The sequence below is a fragment of the Lithobates pipiens genome, unplaced genomic scaffold (assembly GCF_037356315.1).
Source record: "Lithobates pipiens isolate NorthernLeopardFrog02 unplaced genomic scaffold, aLitPip1_a1.2 Scaffold_1, whole genome shotgun sequence".
Classification (NCBI taxonomy): domain Eukaryota; kingdom Metazoa; phylum Chordata; class Amphibia; order Anura; family Ranidae; genus Lithobates; species Lithobates pipiens.
Genome location: NW_027507685.1, coordinates 75,107,844 through 75,125,495, shown reverse-complemented (window position 1 = coordinate 75,125,495; position 17,652 = coordinate 75,107,844). Strand labels below are relative to the sequence as shown.

Below are 17,652 nucleotides of genomic sequence, written 5' to 3'. Positions count from 1 at the left end.
ATGGTGAGAAGACATAGGGATGGAGGGATGGATGAGCAGACATAGGGATGGAGGGATGGACATGAGAGAGATGTGATGGAGAGAAGTATGTATAATAAATAAGGCAGAGGGATGGATGAGCAGACATGGGGATGGAGGGATGGACATGAAAGAGATGTGACAGAGACAAGTGTGTATAATAAATAAGGCGGAGGGATGGATGAGCAGACATAGGGATGGAGGGATGGATGAGCAGACATAGGGATGGAGGGATGGACATGACAGAGATCTGACGGAGAGAAGTGTGTATAATAAATACGGCGGAGGGATGGATGAGCAGACATAGGGATGGAGTGATGGATGAGCAGGCATAGGGATGGAGGGATGGACATGACAGAGATGTGACGGAGAGAAGTGTGTATAATAAATAAGGCGGAGGGATGGATGAGCAGACATAGGGATGGAGGGATGGTGAGCAGACATAGGGATGGAGGGATGGATGAGCAGACATAGGGATGGAGTGATGGATGAGCAGACATAGGGATGGAGGGATGGATGAGCAGACATAGGGATGGAGGGATGGATGAGCAGACATAGGGATGGAGGGATGGACATGAGAGAGATGTGATGGAGAGAAGTATGTATAATAAATAAGGCGGAGGGAAGGATGAGCAGACATAGGGATGGAGCCATGGATGAGCAGACATAGGGATGGAGCCATGGATGAGCAGACATAGGGATGGAGGGATGGACATGACAGAGATGTGACGGAGAGAAGTATGTATAATAAATAAGGCGGAGGGATTGATGAGCAGACATAGGGATGGAGTGATGGATGAGCAGACATAGGGATGGAGGGATGGATGAGCAGACATAGGGATGGAGGGATGGATGAGCAGACATAGGGATGGAGGGATGGATGAGCAGACATAGGGATGGAGGGATGGATGAGCAGACATAGGGATGGAGGGATGGATGAGCAGACATAGGGATGGAGGGATGGACATGACAGAGATCTGACGGAGAGAAGTGTGTATAATAAATAAGGCGGAGGGATGGATGAGCAGACATAGGGATGGAGTGATGGATGAGCAGGCATAGGGATGGAGGGATGGACATGACAGAGATGTGACGGAGAGAAGTGTGTATAATAAATAAGGCGGAGGGATGGATGAGCAGACATAGGGATGGAGGGATGGTGAGCAGACATAGGGATGGAGGGATGGTGAGCAGACATAGGGATGGAGGGATGGATGAGCAGACATAGGGATGGAGTGATGGATGAGCAGACATAGGGATGGAGGGATGGATGAGCAGACATAGGGATGGAGGGATGGATGAGCAGACATAGGGATGGAGGGATGGACATGAGAGAGATGTGATGGAGAGAAGTATGTATAATAAATAAGGCGGAGGGAAGGATGAGCAGACATAGGGATGGAGCCATGGATGAGCAGACATAGGGATGGAGCCATGGATGAGCAGACATAGGGATGGAGGGATGGACATGACAGAGATGTGACGGAGAGAAGTATGTATAATAAATAAGGCAGAGGGATTGATGAGCAGACATAGGGATGGAGGGATGGATGAGCAGACATAGGGATGGATGAGCAGACATAGGGATGGAGGGATGGATGAGCAGACATAGGGATGGAGGGATGGATGAGCAGACATAGGGATGGAGGGATGGATGAGCAGGCATAGGGATGTACATGAGAGAGATATAAAGCTGGGATGCATGTAAAAATAATATTACTGCCTAGGCAATGTGGTTGGGGGGTGGGGCGTTTTTGTTTATATTGTGTATGAGCAGTACATGCTTGCTGGTGCATGAATACAGTAAAGGAAATCATCTAAATAAACATTATATTGCAAATTGACAGTAATTAAATAGTCCCCTATAATGCTTGGTTAAAGATTACCTTGTTGGTTAATATAAACTTTAGAGGCTGCAGCTGTTTTCTTGTCTCTTTGACTTTAGTTTTGAAGATCTTACGTTATGATTCTAGTCTGCAGACTGCTAGGGGGCGGAGCCAAGGCGGGGCTGTGTAGATCAGTGCAAAATCCTAATAAGGAATAGAAGGAGGTGCTGCATCACTGCAGACACACCCACAAACCACCAGCCTCTGTGTCTCTCTGTTACGTACAGAGCGTCTCCACGCAGGGCTGTAGTACTAGCCTGGGGCGAGCATAACTCCTCACCACCACACACCAACGGCTCGAGAGACAGTGAGAAGCAACCAGGAAGTACTACAGAAAGAGAAGATTTTGAAGAGGGACCAGTGACAATTGGAGAGGAACAGAAAGAACAGGTAAGTGAAATAGCACTGCCTCAGCTTAGAAGAAGATAATAAGCTAATAAAAAAAATAACTTTACAACCCCTTTAAGTCTTGGTGATCTGTATCTGTAGGGAAAATTGTCAGCTGCTGCTTTCTGTGCTCTAAAAGTAACCCCATCTTTATTAATCCCTGTATTGGTGAACTTGGAAGCTATAAAGTTGCATTGTATTATGTCAGCTATACCATATGGTGTACCTATACTCCTTAGCTAGACCAGCACCATGAATTAACAACTTTTTTTAAGGTCGCCATTCATGTTCGGGTCCTTTCACACGGGGCGGATCAGTGCTGATCCGCCCAGTGGATATCCGCTTGCTCAGCGGGGATCGCCGGAGCGATCTCCACTGAGCAGGAAGATGACAGGTTTGTCTCTGCACACTGCGCAGGGATGGACCTGTCACAGCACCGCTCTCCCCTATGGGAGATCGGGTGACGACGGACCGCAGTGTCCGTCCTCACCCGATCCGATGACGGGTGGAAAAATAGCTTTTTCCTCCGTCACACTTTTTCGGATCGGAGCGGGTCAGATGTCAGCGGACATGTAACCGCTGACATCCGACGCTCCATAGAGCTCTATGGAGCATCCGTTCAGGTCCGCCTGAAAAACTGACAGGCGGATCTGAATGGATCGGTGTGAAAGGGGCCTAACTGTACAATCTGTGTATAGTTTATTTTATATTTACCAAAACCACACCAATCAGCTAAAACATTATAATGACTCACAAACATTGCATGGTTCCCCCTTTTTGCCGCCAAAACTGCCCTGACCCATCACTGCATGGATGCCCTTGGACCTCGGAAGGCACACTATGGTATCTGTCTCGAATTGTCAGTAGCATATCCTTGAAGTCCTGTAAGTTATGACATTGGGCCTCTATGGATCGGCTTGTCATTCCAGCACATTCCACAGATAAAAATTAGGATGCGTGAAGTGCTAGCTCCCTGTTAAATGGTGATATAATCTACACAATGGTGTTCATAATGCAGAAAAAAAACTCCAACTGCTGATAATAATGCACACATAGAATTTTAATATATTGCAGTTATACAACAATTGTAGAACCCCCTATAGCAAAATCTACATAACACACTGTTAAAAGATGTGCAAATTACTATAATAGCCCCATCATTTACAAAAAAAGTGACAAATGTAATATATTGAATAAAAAAAGTCATGGTGACACCCTCTAGTAAAAAAGCTGGGTATATCAAAATGCTCCTATATTAATTCAATGAAGGTGAACAATGTTCTGATAAATAATCGTTATGCTGTCAATGCTTGTCCTTAGGGAGAATCCACCTTGTGTCCCACCACCAGCCAATTTATGTGCTCACTTTACAATAGGGTGACCAGACATCCCCAGTTTCCGGACACTGTCCCCAGACCAAGTCTGTCCCTGGTTTTGTCCTTGGTCAGATTGGATTTGAATTTTGCCACCCTCCCTAACTCCAAGGTTTTTTTTTTCTATCTTATCTTAACGTTTTGGTAGTCAATCCAAAAAATTCTAAAGAGTATCTTTCCATTTTTTATTTTTTTTCCAAAAAATGTCCCGGATTTCATTTTAAAAGTCTGGTCACCTTACCTTACAATACGACCTACAAAAGGTCTAAACATGCCTTCCCTTTAAGGGTACGTGATCCAATGGTAAGCAGCTTCTAAGGGATCTCAGCTTTCCTCCTCCTGGGGAGACTTGCTGTTGGTTGTGCAGTAGCCTTCATGCAGGTGGTTCTCAAAAAGTTTAAAAAGCCAACATAGTGCTGAACTGCATAAAACCAATGTTTTATTCATAAACTATAAAATCACGCTCACATTTTCTAAGTGCACACACTGCAGTGCACTTGGGTAAACTCCCTTGCTTGATTTTTACCTATAGAGGTAAGCCTATAATAAGGCTTTCCTATAGATACAGTAAATATCTCCTAAACCTGCACCATTTAGGAGATATTTACTTGTGAGGCCACCGGTGGCATGCGTTTAGAAGGAACGGCATACCCCGTGCAATTCCTTTAGAGCCCTGTACCACAAACGGTGGCTTCCATGAGCATGCACGGGAGCTACGTCACCGTGACTTTTCCAATCAAAGGACCGGAGCCCTCCAGACTGGAAGGAAGACTGGTGAAGATGGAAGCCTTTGCAGCGCAGCTGAAGGGCTTTGTTTTAAAGCAAGTAAAAAAAAGAGAAAAAAAAAAACAAAAGCTGCCAGTTTACTACTGCTTTAAAAGTAATCGAAATGTCTGCAGAGGTTAAAACCTGCTATGCCAATCAAGAGGAAATTTTCCGTAGATCAACTTCTGTACAAGCAGTGTCCATGCATGGACTGAAATTTGGCAGGCCCCTGCTGAACCGGCCAAATTTCAATCCATGTATGGGCAGCTTTAGAGTTTATAACCAGCCTATGTTACATAGTAGGTGAGGTCTAAAAAGGACACCATCAAGACACCATCAAGTCCAACCTATGTGTGTGATTATATATCAGTATTACATTGTATATCCCTGTATGTTATGGTCGTTCAGGTGCTTATCTAATAGTTACTTGAAACTATTGATGCTCTCTGCTGAGACCACTGCCTGTGGAAGGGGAATTCCACATCCTTGCCGCTCTTACAGTAAAGAACCCTCTATGTAGTTTAAGGTTAAACCTCTTTTATTCTAATTTTAATGAGTGGTCACGAGTCTTAATCTCCCTTTCACAAAAAGGTTTTATCCCTATTATGGGGTCACCAGTATGGTATTTGTACATTGAAATCATATCCCCTCTCAAGCGTCTCTTCTCCAGAGAGAATAAGTTCAGTGCTTGCAACCTTTCCTCATAACCAATATCCTCCAGACCCTTTATTAGCTTTGTTGCCCTTCTTTGCACTCGCTCCATTTCCAGTACATCCTTCCTGAGGACTGGTGCCCAGAACTGGACAGCATACTCTAGGTGTAACATTCAATGCTGAGGATTCCATATTTGCCTGTGAAATATAGCAATGCGGTGATATCTGCCCAGGTCATTTCCTCCTCCAGACACAGACTTTTTGGGGCCACACTGCCCCTCCTTGCTACCTCATTACAAATGTTTCCTGTTCAGAATTGCGTGAGCAGAAAATCGCACTGTCAGCATAATTCGGACTTTATAGAATTTCCAACAAGGGCATATTATAACCACAGGTTCATTGAAATGTTCTAAACAGCTGTACAGTACTCTGAACATTACAGCCTCTTGTTTCAACAAATTAAACAGGATATCCTGACAAAAGGACAAAATCTGATTTTATTATGCATTATTACCATACAACTTTTTGTGTGGAGCTCTTGATTCACTGAGGTCCTTCAATGCTTGACACTAGCTCAAAGTAAACCTGTTGCGATAACTACTGGAATAAACTAGAATGAAATGAGCTGTTAGCCCATTCTTCTTTTTTTTTTTTTTTTTGTTTTGCAGCAATATCCATCTCCTGTGTGGTTTGGTGCCACAGAGAATTTAGGAGCATTAGCGTTTTATGAGCATTTTTTTCAGTACATGAAGAAGAAGAAAAAATAAACTGTTAGGTGCATTAAGCGTTTTTGGGTTTTTTTTTCTGCTGGAAAAATGCTCTAAGGCTCCATGCACACTAGCATTTTTTTTAAAGCTCCTAGAAGCCATTTGCATTTTTTTCTGCTACGTGAAGATAAATAAATCTCATGTGTCCATGCGCACTACTTTAGGCTATTAGCATTTTTTGGAGCTTCAGCATCTTGAGCAGAAAAAAAATGTTTTTGGAGCGTTTCTCAGCAGACAAAAACATATTTTTTTTTTGTTTTCTTCATGTACTGCAAAAACGCTAATAAAATGCTAATGCTCCGAAAAGCTACTAAAATTATATTAGAAGCTGCCACAAAAATGCTATTATCAGCATTTTTCTTCCAGCGTTTTTTTCTAGCTTTTTTGAGCTTATGAAAAACGCTAGTGTGCATGGAGCCCAAAAAACTCTACAAAAAAATGTATTCATTTATTTTCTTGCTCCTTTTTTTTTTTTTTGCCAGTAGCCTAAAGTAGTGCACATGGACACATAGGCTAACACTATTTAGCATCTAAGAGCAGAAAAAAATGCTGATAGCTTCTGGGAGCTTAAAAAAACGCTAGTGTGCATGGAGCCTAAGTATCTCCACATTCTGACAAAATGCATTCCACTGGCCTCTATCTGACAATGCAGTGCCACCTATAAGCAAAGTGATGGTGACTATAGTCCTGCCAAGGGTGACCACTTTTATACAGCAGATTTGGCCAATAGTGCCATAAACAGGAACGCTTTGCTAGAGACAATGTTCCTGTTTATGCAAATGGTATGGGGACATGATACTGATAAGGAAGAATAATAGAGATCAAGCCCCACCTTATTCTACCCTGTAGTCTAAAACAGTGTTTCTCAATGTTTCTTTAGTCGCAACAGCACCCTCTCGAGGCACCCCATTCTAAAATAAAATAAAACTAAATTTAAACACAGGATTTCTCAACCAGGGTTCTGTGGAATCCTAGGGTTCTTCCAGAGGTTTCTGCGGGTTCCTTGAACAATTTCTCAAATGAGTTCCCACTGACATCATTGATCTTTTTAACCATCTATAAGGGGGGTGATTCTTCCCAATGACCACAAGTGCAATTAGCATTCTTCCCACTGACCATTGCACTAATGTATAATGAGGTGTAGATATAGTAATTTTTAGGTTTCCTGAGACCATAAAGTTATTTCAAGGGCTCCTCTGTGTTGAAGTTGAGAAAAGCAGCAAAATCCACACATGTAAGTACACCCAACGTTCAACGTGATTTATTCTTCCAAAGCAAATACACCTTTGCACACTGGTACTGACTAGTATTCCATTGTTTCTCTTTTCCCTTGGTTTCTCCCCCTCACTCAGATAATGTGACCCCAGTGCTGATGGAGAGGGGCAAGGGAGGTGCAAACATGGATGCTGTGTAGGCACTTGATGTTTTCCCCCTATTAACCAACAATGCCATTGTTTGTTCGCAGGAGGATGTTTATCATTGTGCACCATTACAACCTTCCAGCCGCCAGCTTCTATACAATTTTGGGGCAATTTTTAGGCATTTTGCCTGGGCAGCCTGGTTGAAAAAGGCTGGTTCAAAACACCTTTAGGCTTCATTGCAGGACCCTGCTTGACACTGTAAAGCTTTTGCTCATAAATAGTCATGGCCAGGATATACTTCCACTGTGCCCCACATTGCTCCCTACACTCCTATAGATGAGGTTGTATCCTTTCATCTTTTTTGTCAGTGTTCAATCGCCTAAAAGTAGCTGTATATAAACTTGTGGTTAAAACCAAGATTTTGGGTCCTCAACTGTGCTTCAAGAAAAGGATTTTACTAGTAAGTCAAAAATCCATTTTATTTAATTTTTTTTCACATTTAAATGTGTTCAATTATTGGAAAGTCTCTGTTCAATAGTGAGCGCTTCATATCCTGGAATTAAATTGGCCCTCATTGATGTAATTTTGCCAGTGAACTCTTTGTAGCTGTGATTAATTCTGGTGTCATTGTTGTGCTAGTGTCACATGGTGAGATCTGTAACTTGCTATAAATGTTAAAAATGTTAAACTTTTCTGTAGAATCTGCAAGTCATGTACTATGGGGAAGAAGGTAGCCTTTATAGAGAGTAGAGAGGATTTTAAAATTCTTGCTCGTAAGAGTTGATCTAACCAGGCAGCATTTTTCAAATTCTCACAGTTCATCCACTTGTTGACAAGCAAGCTGACTGTTGTGTGTATTCTGTAGCTACATAAAGATCTTTAGCAAAAATACTTTTAAAGGTAAACTGTAAAGAGCGAAATGCATAGAGGGTCATTGCTGGCCTTTTCTTCTAAAAAATGCATGTTCCCTGGTTATGTTGATCTGCTGACTTCAGTACCTTTTGAGTTACTGACCTGGAACAGGTATGCAGATTAGGAGTTCTGGCTTGTCTCTGAGTTTGCTTGCTGCATTCTTGTTTGCAGGTCAGTGATTCAGCCCTAAAGCCACTCTGCAGCGGCTCTGACAGAACTACAGGGGAGTGCAGGAACATGAGTATAAGTGGGTCTTTGGTGGGCTTTAAAGATACTCTGTTACTTTGTCCTGAATGAGCAAATCGCCAGAGTCTCTTTGAAGCATATCTAAACTCAAAAACAAAAAAATAAACATTTTAAAGCTAGCAGTCCTAAGACCTAAGCTTCTTTCTCCTTTTTATTTTCACCTGGTAATTCTACTATACCACACTTCTAGTCCTAGGATGACAACGCTCACCCACCATACTCTATCAGGACAACAGAAACAAGATAGGACTACACCCCCACCCCTCTCATGTTCTCTATAACTCAGGCTAGGTTCACACCTTTGCGTTTCCAGTTTCATGTCTTGTTAAAGTGTATTGATGCATTGCTGTTGATGTGCGTGTTTAATGTGTTCCATGCATTGTTCATGTTGACCAGTAAAAAACTATTTTGACTTTTTACTGAGGGCTGAACATGTATGCAAAAACCATATGTTATCATGAATTACCTTTGACTTCAATGGGTCTCAAAAAGCATCAAAGCGGGGAAAAAGAGGCCTGAGCTATTTTCAAAAATGCATTGTGGTGCACAGATTTAAATTGGGCTTCTAAAGGGGCTTAGTTCTGTAGTCCTCAGAGATAGCTGAGAGCAATAAAACTGATAGGTCAGCAAAGCCAGAGAGCACATAATGTCATCAGCTCATGAGATTTTCTGGCAGGGTCAACAGGTGTATATTTTTAAACTTTGCAAATTAAACAAAACACCCTTAGGGCCGGTTCACACTGGGGGCGATGCGAGGCGACACGACTTGCCGTGCCGCGATCTGACAAGTCGCCCCCGTTCTGTACAATGGAACCGTTCTGAGAGGAGCGACTCGAGTCGCTCCGACTCAGAAAAAAGGTTCCTGTACTACTTTTGGGCGACCTCGGGGCGACTTGCATTGACTTCTATACAGAAGTCATTTGCAAGTCGCCGCTGAGGTCGCGGCAGGTCGCGGCGAGGCAAGTCGGTGTCGCCTCGCATCGCCCCCAGTGTGAACCGGCCCTTAGACCCCTTTCACAATGCGGTGCTTTAGCGCGAAAAATAGCGCCTGTAAAGCGCCTCTCCTGTCACTCCAGTGTGACACCCGAGTGCTTTCACACTGCCATGACGCTCCCAAAAAATCCTGCAAGCAGGGTTAAAAGTTCCCGCTAGTGACCAAGAAGTGCTGCTAAAACACCGCTAAAAATGGCTGACGCAGGCTCAGTGTGAAAGTGCCCTTAAGGCCGCTTGCACACTGCAGCTTGAAAAAGCTCAGTATAGCTTATTTTTTTCCTGTACTAAAATACAGCCCAATAATTGTAATGGGCCTATGCACACAGGCGCATAAACAAGGAGCTGTGTATTCTTCAAAAAATAGAAAAATCTGCACTTTTGGTCAGTAGTTTTACATGCATGCACGCAAATTTGCCAAGTTTTGTTTAGTTACATTGCCAACGCGAAAACAAGCTTCCACGCATTCGCAGGCATGTGTGCGAATTTGTATGGAAATGTGCGCAAAAATTGCATGAACGCATATGCTCGAAAATAAATCCAAAAAAAGTCTGAAAAAGTAGTTGCTCAAACGGGAGTATCGTGTGCAAGAGGCCTAATAGTATATTTAACAGACGAAAAGAGACCAAATGTTTTGTTCATTGTCACAGGTTACATACACTTTAAGTAGTAGTAGTACATAAGTGTGTTTCTTAGATAAAGTAGTGTAGTGATCGAACTCAAAGACAAAGGTCAGTGTATTGCACTTTTAGGCCCCTTTTACACAAGAACTATTTGTTCCAACCAGCAGGGCTTTTGCAAACCGATCCAAATAGATACAACTTTTGTGACATCCATCTCCATTCAGTTTTCGGCTGCATTTTAAACCAGAACATTGGAGGCCTATGTTAGATTTCTTAAGTGATGCAGACCTTTTTTGTTTTTCCTTTTGGATCTCAATGGGCTCTGATGTAAATGGATGCGCGTCTGTTTACATCTGGCCACTCATAGACTAACATGAAGCTTCCGATCAAGTCCACCAAAAAAAAACATCAGGAGGACCAGATCAGATGGCCTGTGTAAAAGGGGCCACTTATAAAAGGATCACTTATAAAATAAAACTAGAATAATTTTAGTAATTGTAATGTTTTTTTTTAAATACCCAACATTCCAAAAAAATAACAAACATGTCATACCTGGTCTGTACAACGGGATTGCACCCGTTCTTCCTCTTCTGGGGTCCACCGCTAGTGCTCCTGGCTCATTCTGCCTTTCTGGAAGCACTTGTATGGGCTTGATCCAGAGCTACACTGATTGCGTCTATTGACACACACAGCGTGGCTCGGAACCCACCAGCCCAACACCCCCCCCAGCTCCCTAATCACTGGATCTGATTGACAGCAACAGGAGCCAATGGCTCCAACTGCAGAGTTCAGGGAGGAGGGGAAGAAAGAACACAGTGCTGCTGCTCTTGGGCACTGTGCTGGATCAAGATCGGGCTCAGGTAAGTACCTGGAGGGCTGTTGAGAATGCAGTGAATGAGTTAAGGTAAAAAACCTTTAGCCTTTACAACCACTTTAAGATTTCTTCCAAATGAATAACCTGTCTTTTTAAAATGGGGGGGGGGGGAAAAACGTTAAAAAAATATAATTGTGTAAGCATGACTACAAAATGAATTTAGCAAGAAATGGACACATCTCCGAACAAATTGTCTTGACAGGAAGCTATACAGAATCTACAGATACAAAGTGATTAATAGCTGTCTGTTCTTCAAGCTGCTGCTTCTAATTTGAATCCTCTATTTTTAAGAAATGCTTGACAAAAAAAATTGAAAAAATTGTGGCTTACATTACTACTTTCTGTTCAGTGAACAGCTAAACATTAGCATGAATAATATTATTCATTTTTTTTTTTTTATATATATATATACAGGAATTCATTCAAGACCTTCTCGTAAAGCTAAAAGGGCTTCAGAAACAGACACTTTTGAGGAAGAATGGACTAGGGGTCACCAACGAAGAGCCAATTCTAGAGCAAGCGTGACCCTGTCGGAACACCAACTGCGATTATTGGTCAAAGAGCACAAGTTTTAAATGAAGCCAGAGACTTTTAATTTTCGTGTTTTAGATTATCATTTCAAGACATGTAAACCCTGAGGACTTTTCTTGAGGATTATTCTTGTGACAGGACTACTACACCTGTGTGCCACATTTTCTGTTATGCTTCTTCACCATGGGCCTCACCATTTTCCTATCACAGGCCTGAAGCCTGAGCTACAGTTGAAGTGACATCACAAAGCCCTGTTTTGACTTGTTGATACAGAGTTTCCTGTATTATGCAGCAATAGAAAAGCTTCTTATGAAACCTGAATACTGAATGTGAAATAAGAGTTTAGCCAGTACATGGGACTGCTATTCCAGGGAAGACACTCGCAGGATTAATGCACTCCCACTGGTGTATTATTAAATTTAGGTCAATTCATTGTCCCTGGGTATAGTAGGGTTATGCCAGTGGCTCCCTTACTCTTTTTGGAGGTGTAATATGCAGTATTTAGACATTGGTGATAAACTATTAATAATTAGCTGGTCTTGAATGACCCAGTAGGAGCAGCCCTAATGGACCTGTTTAGTCCTCTGTAACATATGTAAACTGTTATATACACTATAATGGTCATAATAATAAATTCTGCTCAATGGGCAAATGTAGAAGAACCATATTTTGAGGCAAAACTCCAGAAAATTTAAAAATACCAGTTACGTATACATTTAAAACACACTTTTTTTTGGGGGGGGGGGGGGGGGGCAGACATTTTATATAAGGAGGAAACAGTGATGATGCCCTTGTAAACGCAGTTGACCAGGGATGGTGCATGACTGCAGTAGTGAATGGTGCTGTCCCCTGACTGGCTTGCAAAGTGTCAAGCCTGTGTGAAACACAAGACCATCCAAACAGAATTACAGATATTTTGGAAGATGAAATGTTCAAATGAATGTATTTGAATGAATTTCAGACGTATTTACCTGGAGAGCACTAAAGGGCTAAGATGTTATGTGCCTGAAGGTCAGACAGGTCATTGTATTGCTGCAGTTTATTTGCTATTATTAAAAATGTGTATTTTTTTTTTTTTTTATAGATTACTTTATTTAAAGAAAAACCAGAGCATTGGAACACTATATCATTCCAGTGTATGAGTGAAATGTTGTAATGGAAAATACTGTGTCTTAAAAGTTTTAAATGTAGGGTTGAACTTGCTTAGATCTTTTTAATATTTGCAAATTTAATTACAGGAAGTGGAGCTGTCACTGTAAGAGCCGGTTCACACAGCGGGCGATGCGAGGCGACACGACTCGCCTCGCCTCGCCTCACTCTCGCAAGTCGCCCCCGTTCTGTACAATGGAACCGTTCTGAGAGGAGCGACTCGAGTCGCTCCGACTCAGAAAAAAGGTTCCTGTACTACTTTTGGGCGACCTCGGGGCGACTTGCATTGACTTCTATACAGAAGTCATTTGCAAGTCGCCGCTGAGGCCGCGGCAGGTCGCGGCGAGGCAAGTTGGAGTTGCCTCGCCTCGCCTGCAGTGTGAACCGGCCCTTAGAAGTCGGTAAGATATCTGCTGTCATTTTTCAGGAGCAAGACCAGGAAGGGGGTTCTGGAAAGCATATGTTTATGAAGTCTGTACATTTCTTTTAAAATTGTACCACATGCAAGCATTAACTTTATAAAACAAAGTAACTTGGGTCAAAAGTATTAGGATCTGTGGTTTCCAGATTTAGGGTGTTGGGGTTAATGGTTACATTAAAGGATAAGTGCACCAATTAAAAAAATAATAATAATAAATGCACATCTTTTTGCAGATATGAAAATGTGCATTTATTTTTATTTTTAAAATTGGAGCCTGGCAAGCATTGCACCCGCTATCAGCAGATTCCTGCAGACTTGCCATGGTAGTTCATTGATACTACAAGCCAACAGCTGCAAAGGCTCTTGGGGCCTGTAGTTTCCCATTCAGAGGACTGTGAATGAATGACGTGGCTGGGAGGGGGGAGCCGTCCCCCTGTACGAGGGGGAGAGGCTACAGCTGCTGGAACATATTAAATGTTCTACCCTTTAATACATGTTCAAAAAGGTGAACTTATCCTTTAAGTTAAGACGTAACAGACAGATTGAAAGACAAGAGTCACAAGTCTACTGTAGCAGATATCTTAAAGTGATATTAAGCCTTACATTTTTTAAACAATTGCGGCAGCTGATTTAATCACTTAATCAGCTTCTCCATCTTATCCTCAACTATGTTCTGATTTAAGCTAGTAACCTGATCCAATTGAACCAATGTATGTAATACAGTTATCTTTGCATTGAGTCTCAATTAATCTTGCTAATGTGAACCAGTCTTAAAGTGTTACTAAACCCACAACAGTAAAGTGTTATACTCACTGTGGAACCTGAGGACTTAATCCTGCAACATGTGTAAAAAGGCTGTTTGATCCGGTCTTTTCTGATCCTTCCCTTTTACTGTCCCCAATCTATCTGCTGATAGCACAGAGCCTTAGGGGCACTCTGCACATGCTCAGTTTGGTGTGTATTTCTAGAGGGTGTGTTTTTTTTGGGGGGAGGGAGTATGTGATCAGCACTGGCCAGACAGGGTCATGCAACCTCATAGGTGAGTGAGAAGATAATTAAACCTCCTCCTACAAGCTTTAACAAGTGCGCGGCTGGACACATATTCACCAGACTGCTCTATATTGAGAAAAGGTATTTAGCAGTTTATTTGCTAAAATACTAATTTCCATGTTCTGTGTACTGTGGGAGACTAGATATAGCGAATGCAGGGTCCTGGGTTTAGTATCACTTCAAGAAAATTCAGTATAGAACAGTACTTTAAGTATGGGGGCTTTAATGCTGAGTGGCCCACGGTAGCAGCATCTGTTCTTTGCTGCAAGAGGGAATCATGTTAAAAATGCAGAAGTTGAAGCAAGAATTCATCAGTTTTGTCTTCTGCAAGAATGGTAGTCTAATGTTCCCATAGGAACATAGCTCAAACGTGTGTGTGTGTGTGTGTGTGTGTGTGTGTGTGTGTGTGTGTCTAAATATATATGATCCCGGCACATTGATCGAGAAGTGTGTTAACACTTTTTTCTCTTATCACAAAGCCAAAAAAGGGGAAATCTTTCCCATCTTTCTACCGACACACAGAACGATAATGCTAATGCTTATAGGGTGATTAGGGTGTGCCAAGGCACACACTGTGTGCACGCCTATGACTGTTACTTTTACGAAGAACTAGAACTGAGTGCAATGATTTTTATAGGGACAGTGACTTCTTTATTGAGCAAGTGAAACATGAAGGGCATTGTCTTCATCCCATTGATGGCCCAGGAGGCATTTCCCCCTCTTACCCTCTGCCTTCCTCAGCGGTTTTAGTGAAGTTTTTATATATTTTTTTGTTTTGTTTTGTTTTGTTTTTTTAATAACCAATTTGTATTTACAAATATACAAGTCTGAACATGGCCATTAAACCTTTTTAAAGACACTTCTCATTCATCCAATGTTACATTTCAGCAATAAAATATTTGTCTGTTTTGCTCACCTTGTGACAGCTTGTAACATAAACAAGAACACCCCTTGCATGTCATATGACGTACAAATGGTTCATCCGTTCTTATCATACTAGTACTGCTGCCTTGTTTTCTTACACAGCTTTGAAGCTCTTTCAGACTATTTATAAAGTTTGTTACTTTTTCATGTGAGAAATAACTTGGATGCTATTCTGTTTACTTATAATAAAATGTTTTACTTTACAATGAAGTTTACATGTTTAGTTTGTTAAAGTGTATCTATGGTCAAGATGTAAAATCATTATGTTAATTTCCACATTTTAGTGTCTGATTTCTACCCTACGCTTATTAATCTGAATGATCTTGAAATTTGTAAAATTACTTTTTTTTGAAGATCTCCACACATTTACCTGCTTGTATTCTGACACATAGTCACTATGACCTGTGAGTAGGCACTGCTGAGTCACAAATTTCACAGAACCTGCCTTCTGAACTACAGAGGGGCTGAGAGGAGGAGTTTCAAGGGGCGGAGTTAGTGCAGGAATCGCTACTTGTAGGCAGCAAGGTACCATGGGATATGTAGTCCTTTGAAATTTAAAGTAAACTTTAAAGTGGAAGTTCAGGCAAAACCTACTCTCTGCCACATTTTAAGCCTAATCTATCTTAACCTGTAAAACAAAAATCACTATACTTGCCTATTCTGCAGCTGATCCGGTACCAGCATAAGCTTTCAGTGGCAGCTTCGGTGTGAAGGCGGGTGCAGGAGCCGACAACGGAAGCCCCATAGTTCGGCCCCTTTCGCACGGGCAGACTGTTCAGGTCCGCCTGTCAGTTATTTTTTTTGTTTTTTTTTGTTCTTTTTAGGCAGACCTGAACAAATGCTCCATTCAGGTCTATGGAGCGCCGGATGTCAGCGGTGACATGTCCGCTGACATCCGATCTGCTCTGATCCGCTAAATTCAGATGGACAGAAACTCTATTTTCCATCCATTTGGATGAAAATGGACATGCGGTCCGTTTTCATCCAATCCCCCATAGAGGAGGGTGTAGCTCTGACCGGTCCATCCCTGCACAATGTGCAGAGATGGACCTGTCATCTGCCCACTCATCGGGGATCAACGGAGCGATCTCCGCTGAGCAAAGTGCAGTCTGTACATGGACATGCCCATGTGAAAGGGGTCTAAGTCTATGGATGACGTCATTTCAGAGCTGTTGTCGGTTCTCTCCTGCATGCACACAGAGCTTCCGCCGCTGTAAACCAGACCAGATCGGCTGCAGAATAGGTACGTACAGCTATTATTTTTTTTATTTAATTTCTTTACAAGGTTACATAGGTTAGGTTTAGAATATGGCAGAGAGCAGGTATAGAGTTTGTTTTTGCTTGGACTTGCACTTTAAGAAGAGAAGTTGCAAAGCATACAGGGAATCCAGGAAGTTGTGGAAAGACGGTCAGCAGACAAGCAGAACTCACGACGTGAAAGGAGATTTTTCAAGTAAGCTTAAATTGGATTGTCAATGACAACAATTTTTTGTATTGTTACAATGCTGATCTTATAAAATGCTTTATGCTTTGACCATAGAACTCCTTTTAAGTGGAATTTGGAGGTGCTAGTGTATAGTTCACCGTGGTGTAAAATTTGTAACAGTGCTTAATATTTTTTGTATATATATTATAATCTCAAATTTTTATGGCTGATTTACTAAAGACAAATAGTTCAGGCACTTTGCAAATAGAGTTGCACTCATTTTCCTTAGTAAATGTAATGAGGTAAAGCTTCACTTTCTAAAGCATACTCAATCGGGTGCCAGGAAATTAAAAGAAAAACATTATGCTTGCGCATGATTGAATGATGGAAATCGTCAGAGCTTTACCACATTTACCAAACTGTTGGGTTTAGTAGCACTGGCAGGAAGTCTTATTTTGACCAGCCAGGTGGTAACTTGAAGTGTTATTGACTATGGCACAACTCTCATGCAATTTGGCTAAAGATTTACATGTATTTAACTTTACCAAAATGTAGAAAAAAAAAAAAAGTGAACTGGACCTCATTAGGAATAGTCAAAATGAGCTTGTTTTCCTTGGGTGGGGGGCCTGCCATGTCACATTGGGTGGCCTTTTTCCATTGGTCCTGAGAACACATTCCTTTGCGTGCTTATTTTTTCCTTTAGAAAGGCTTGGCCAGCAGTACTTTCTAGTGCCCCATAGACAATGGATTATTTATTCAAATAGTCATGAACAGTTTAGTAACTGAATTCTGATTTGTGGTAATATTACATTTATTAACCCCTATCCACACATGATCTGAGAGAATCAGTTTTCTAGACGAGCCCAGGAAACTAATTATTGAACATTCTTAAAGCAGAACTAAACCCCCTTAAGACAGAACCATCTTTATAGTTTCATAGTTAGTAAGGTTGAATAAAGACACCAGTCCATCCAGTTCAACCTGAGTGAGTGTCTACAATTGTCCCTATCCCTGTACATTGCACACTCTCATCGGTCCCTACCCTCAAGGAGCCACAATCCAAGGCCCCCATTCATACACCAGGGCCAGTCTTGGACAGAAGCCAATTAACCTACTTGCACATCTTTGGATTGTGGGAGGAAACCGGAGTACCCGGAGGAAACCCACGCAGGCACAGGGAGAACATGCAAACTCCAGGCAGGTAGTGTCCTGGTTGGGATTTGAACTAGCAACCCTTCTTACTGCTGTGCCGCCCATCTTGGCCTCTGTTTAGATCTGTAGTAGCTATGAGGCTGC

General features: G+C 41.9%; 1 protein-coding gene across 1 annotated transcript in view; it reads left to right on the top strand.

Moving 5' to 3' along the window:
- PPP1R14A (protein phosphatase 1 regulatory inhibitor subunit 14A) overlaps window positions 1-15,136 on the top strand; it is a 64,568-nt gene extending 49,432 nt beyond the window's left edge. Inside the window, exon 5 of the mRNA XM_077458232.1 lies at window positions 11,270-15,136. Within this exon, the coding sequence (XP_077314358.1) occupies window positions 11,270-11,380 (111 nt within the window). The 3' untranslated portion in view covers window positions 11,381-15,136. The remainder of the gene's footprint in view (window positions 1-11,269) is intronic.
- The last annotated feature ends 2,516 nt before the right edge of the window (window positions 15,137-17,652 follow it).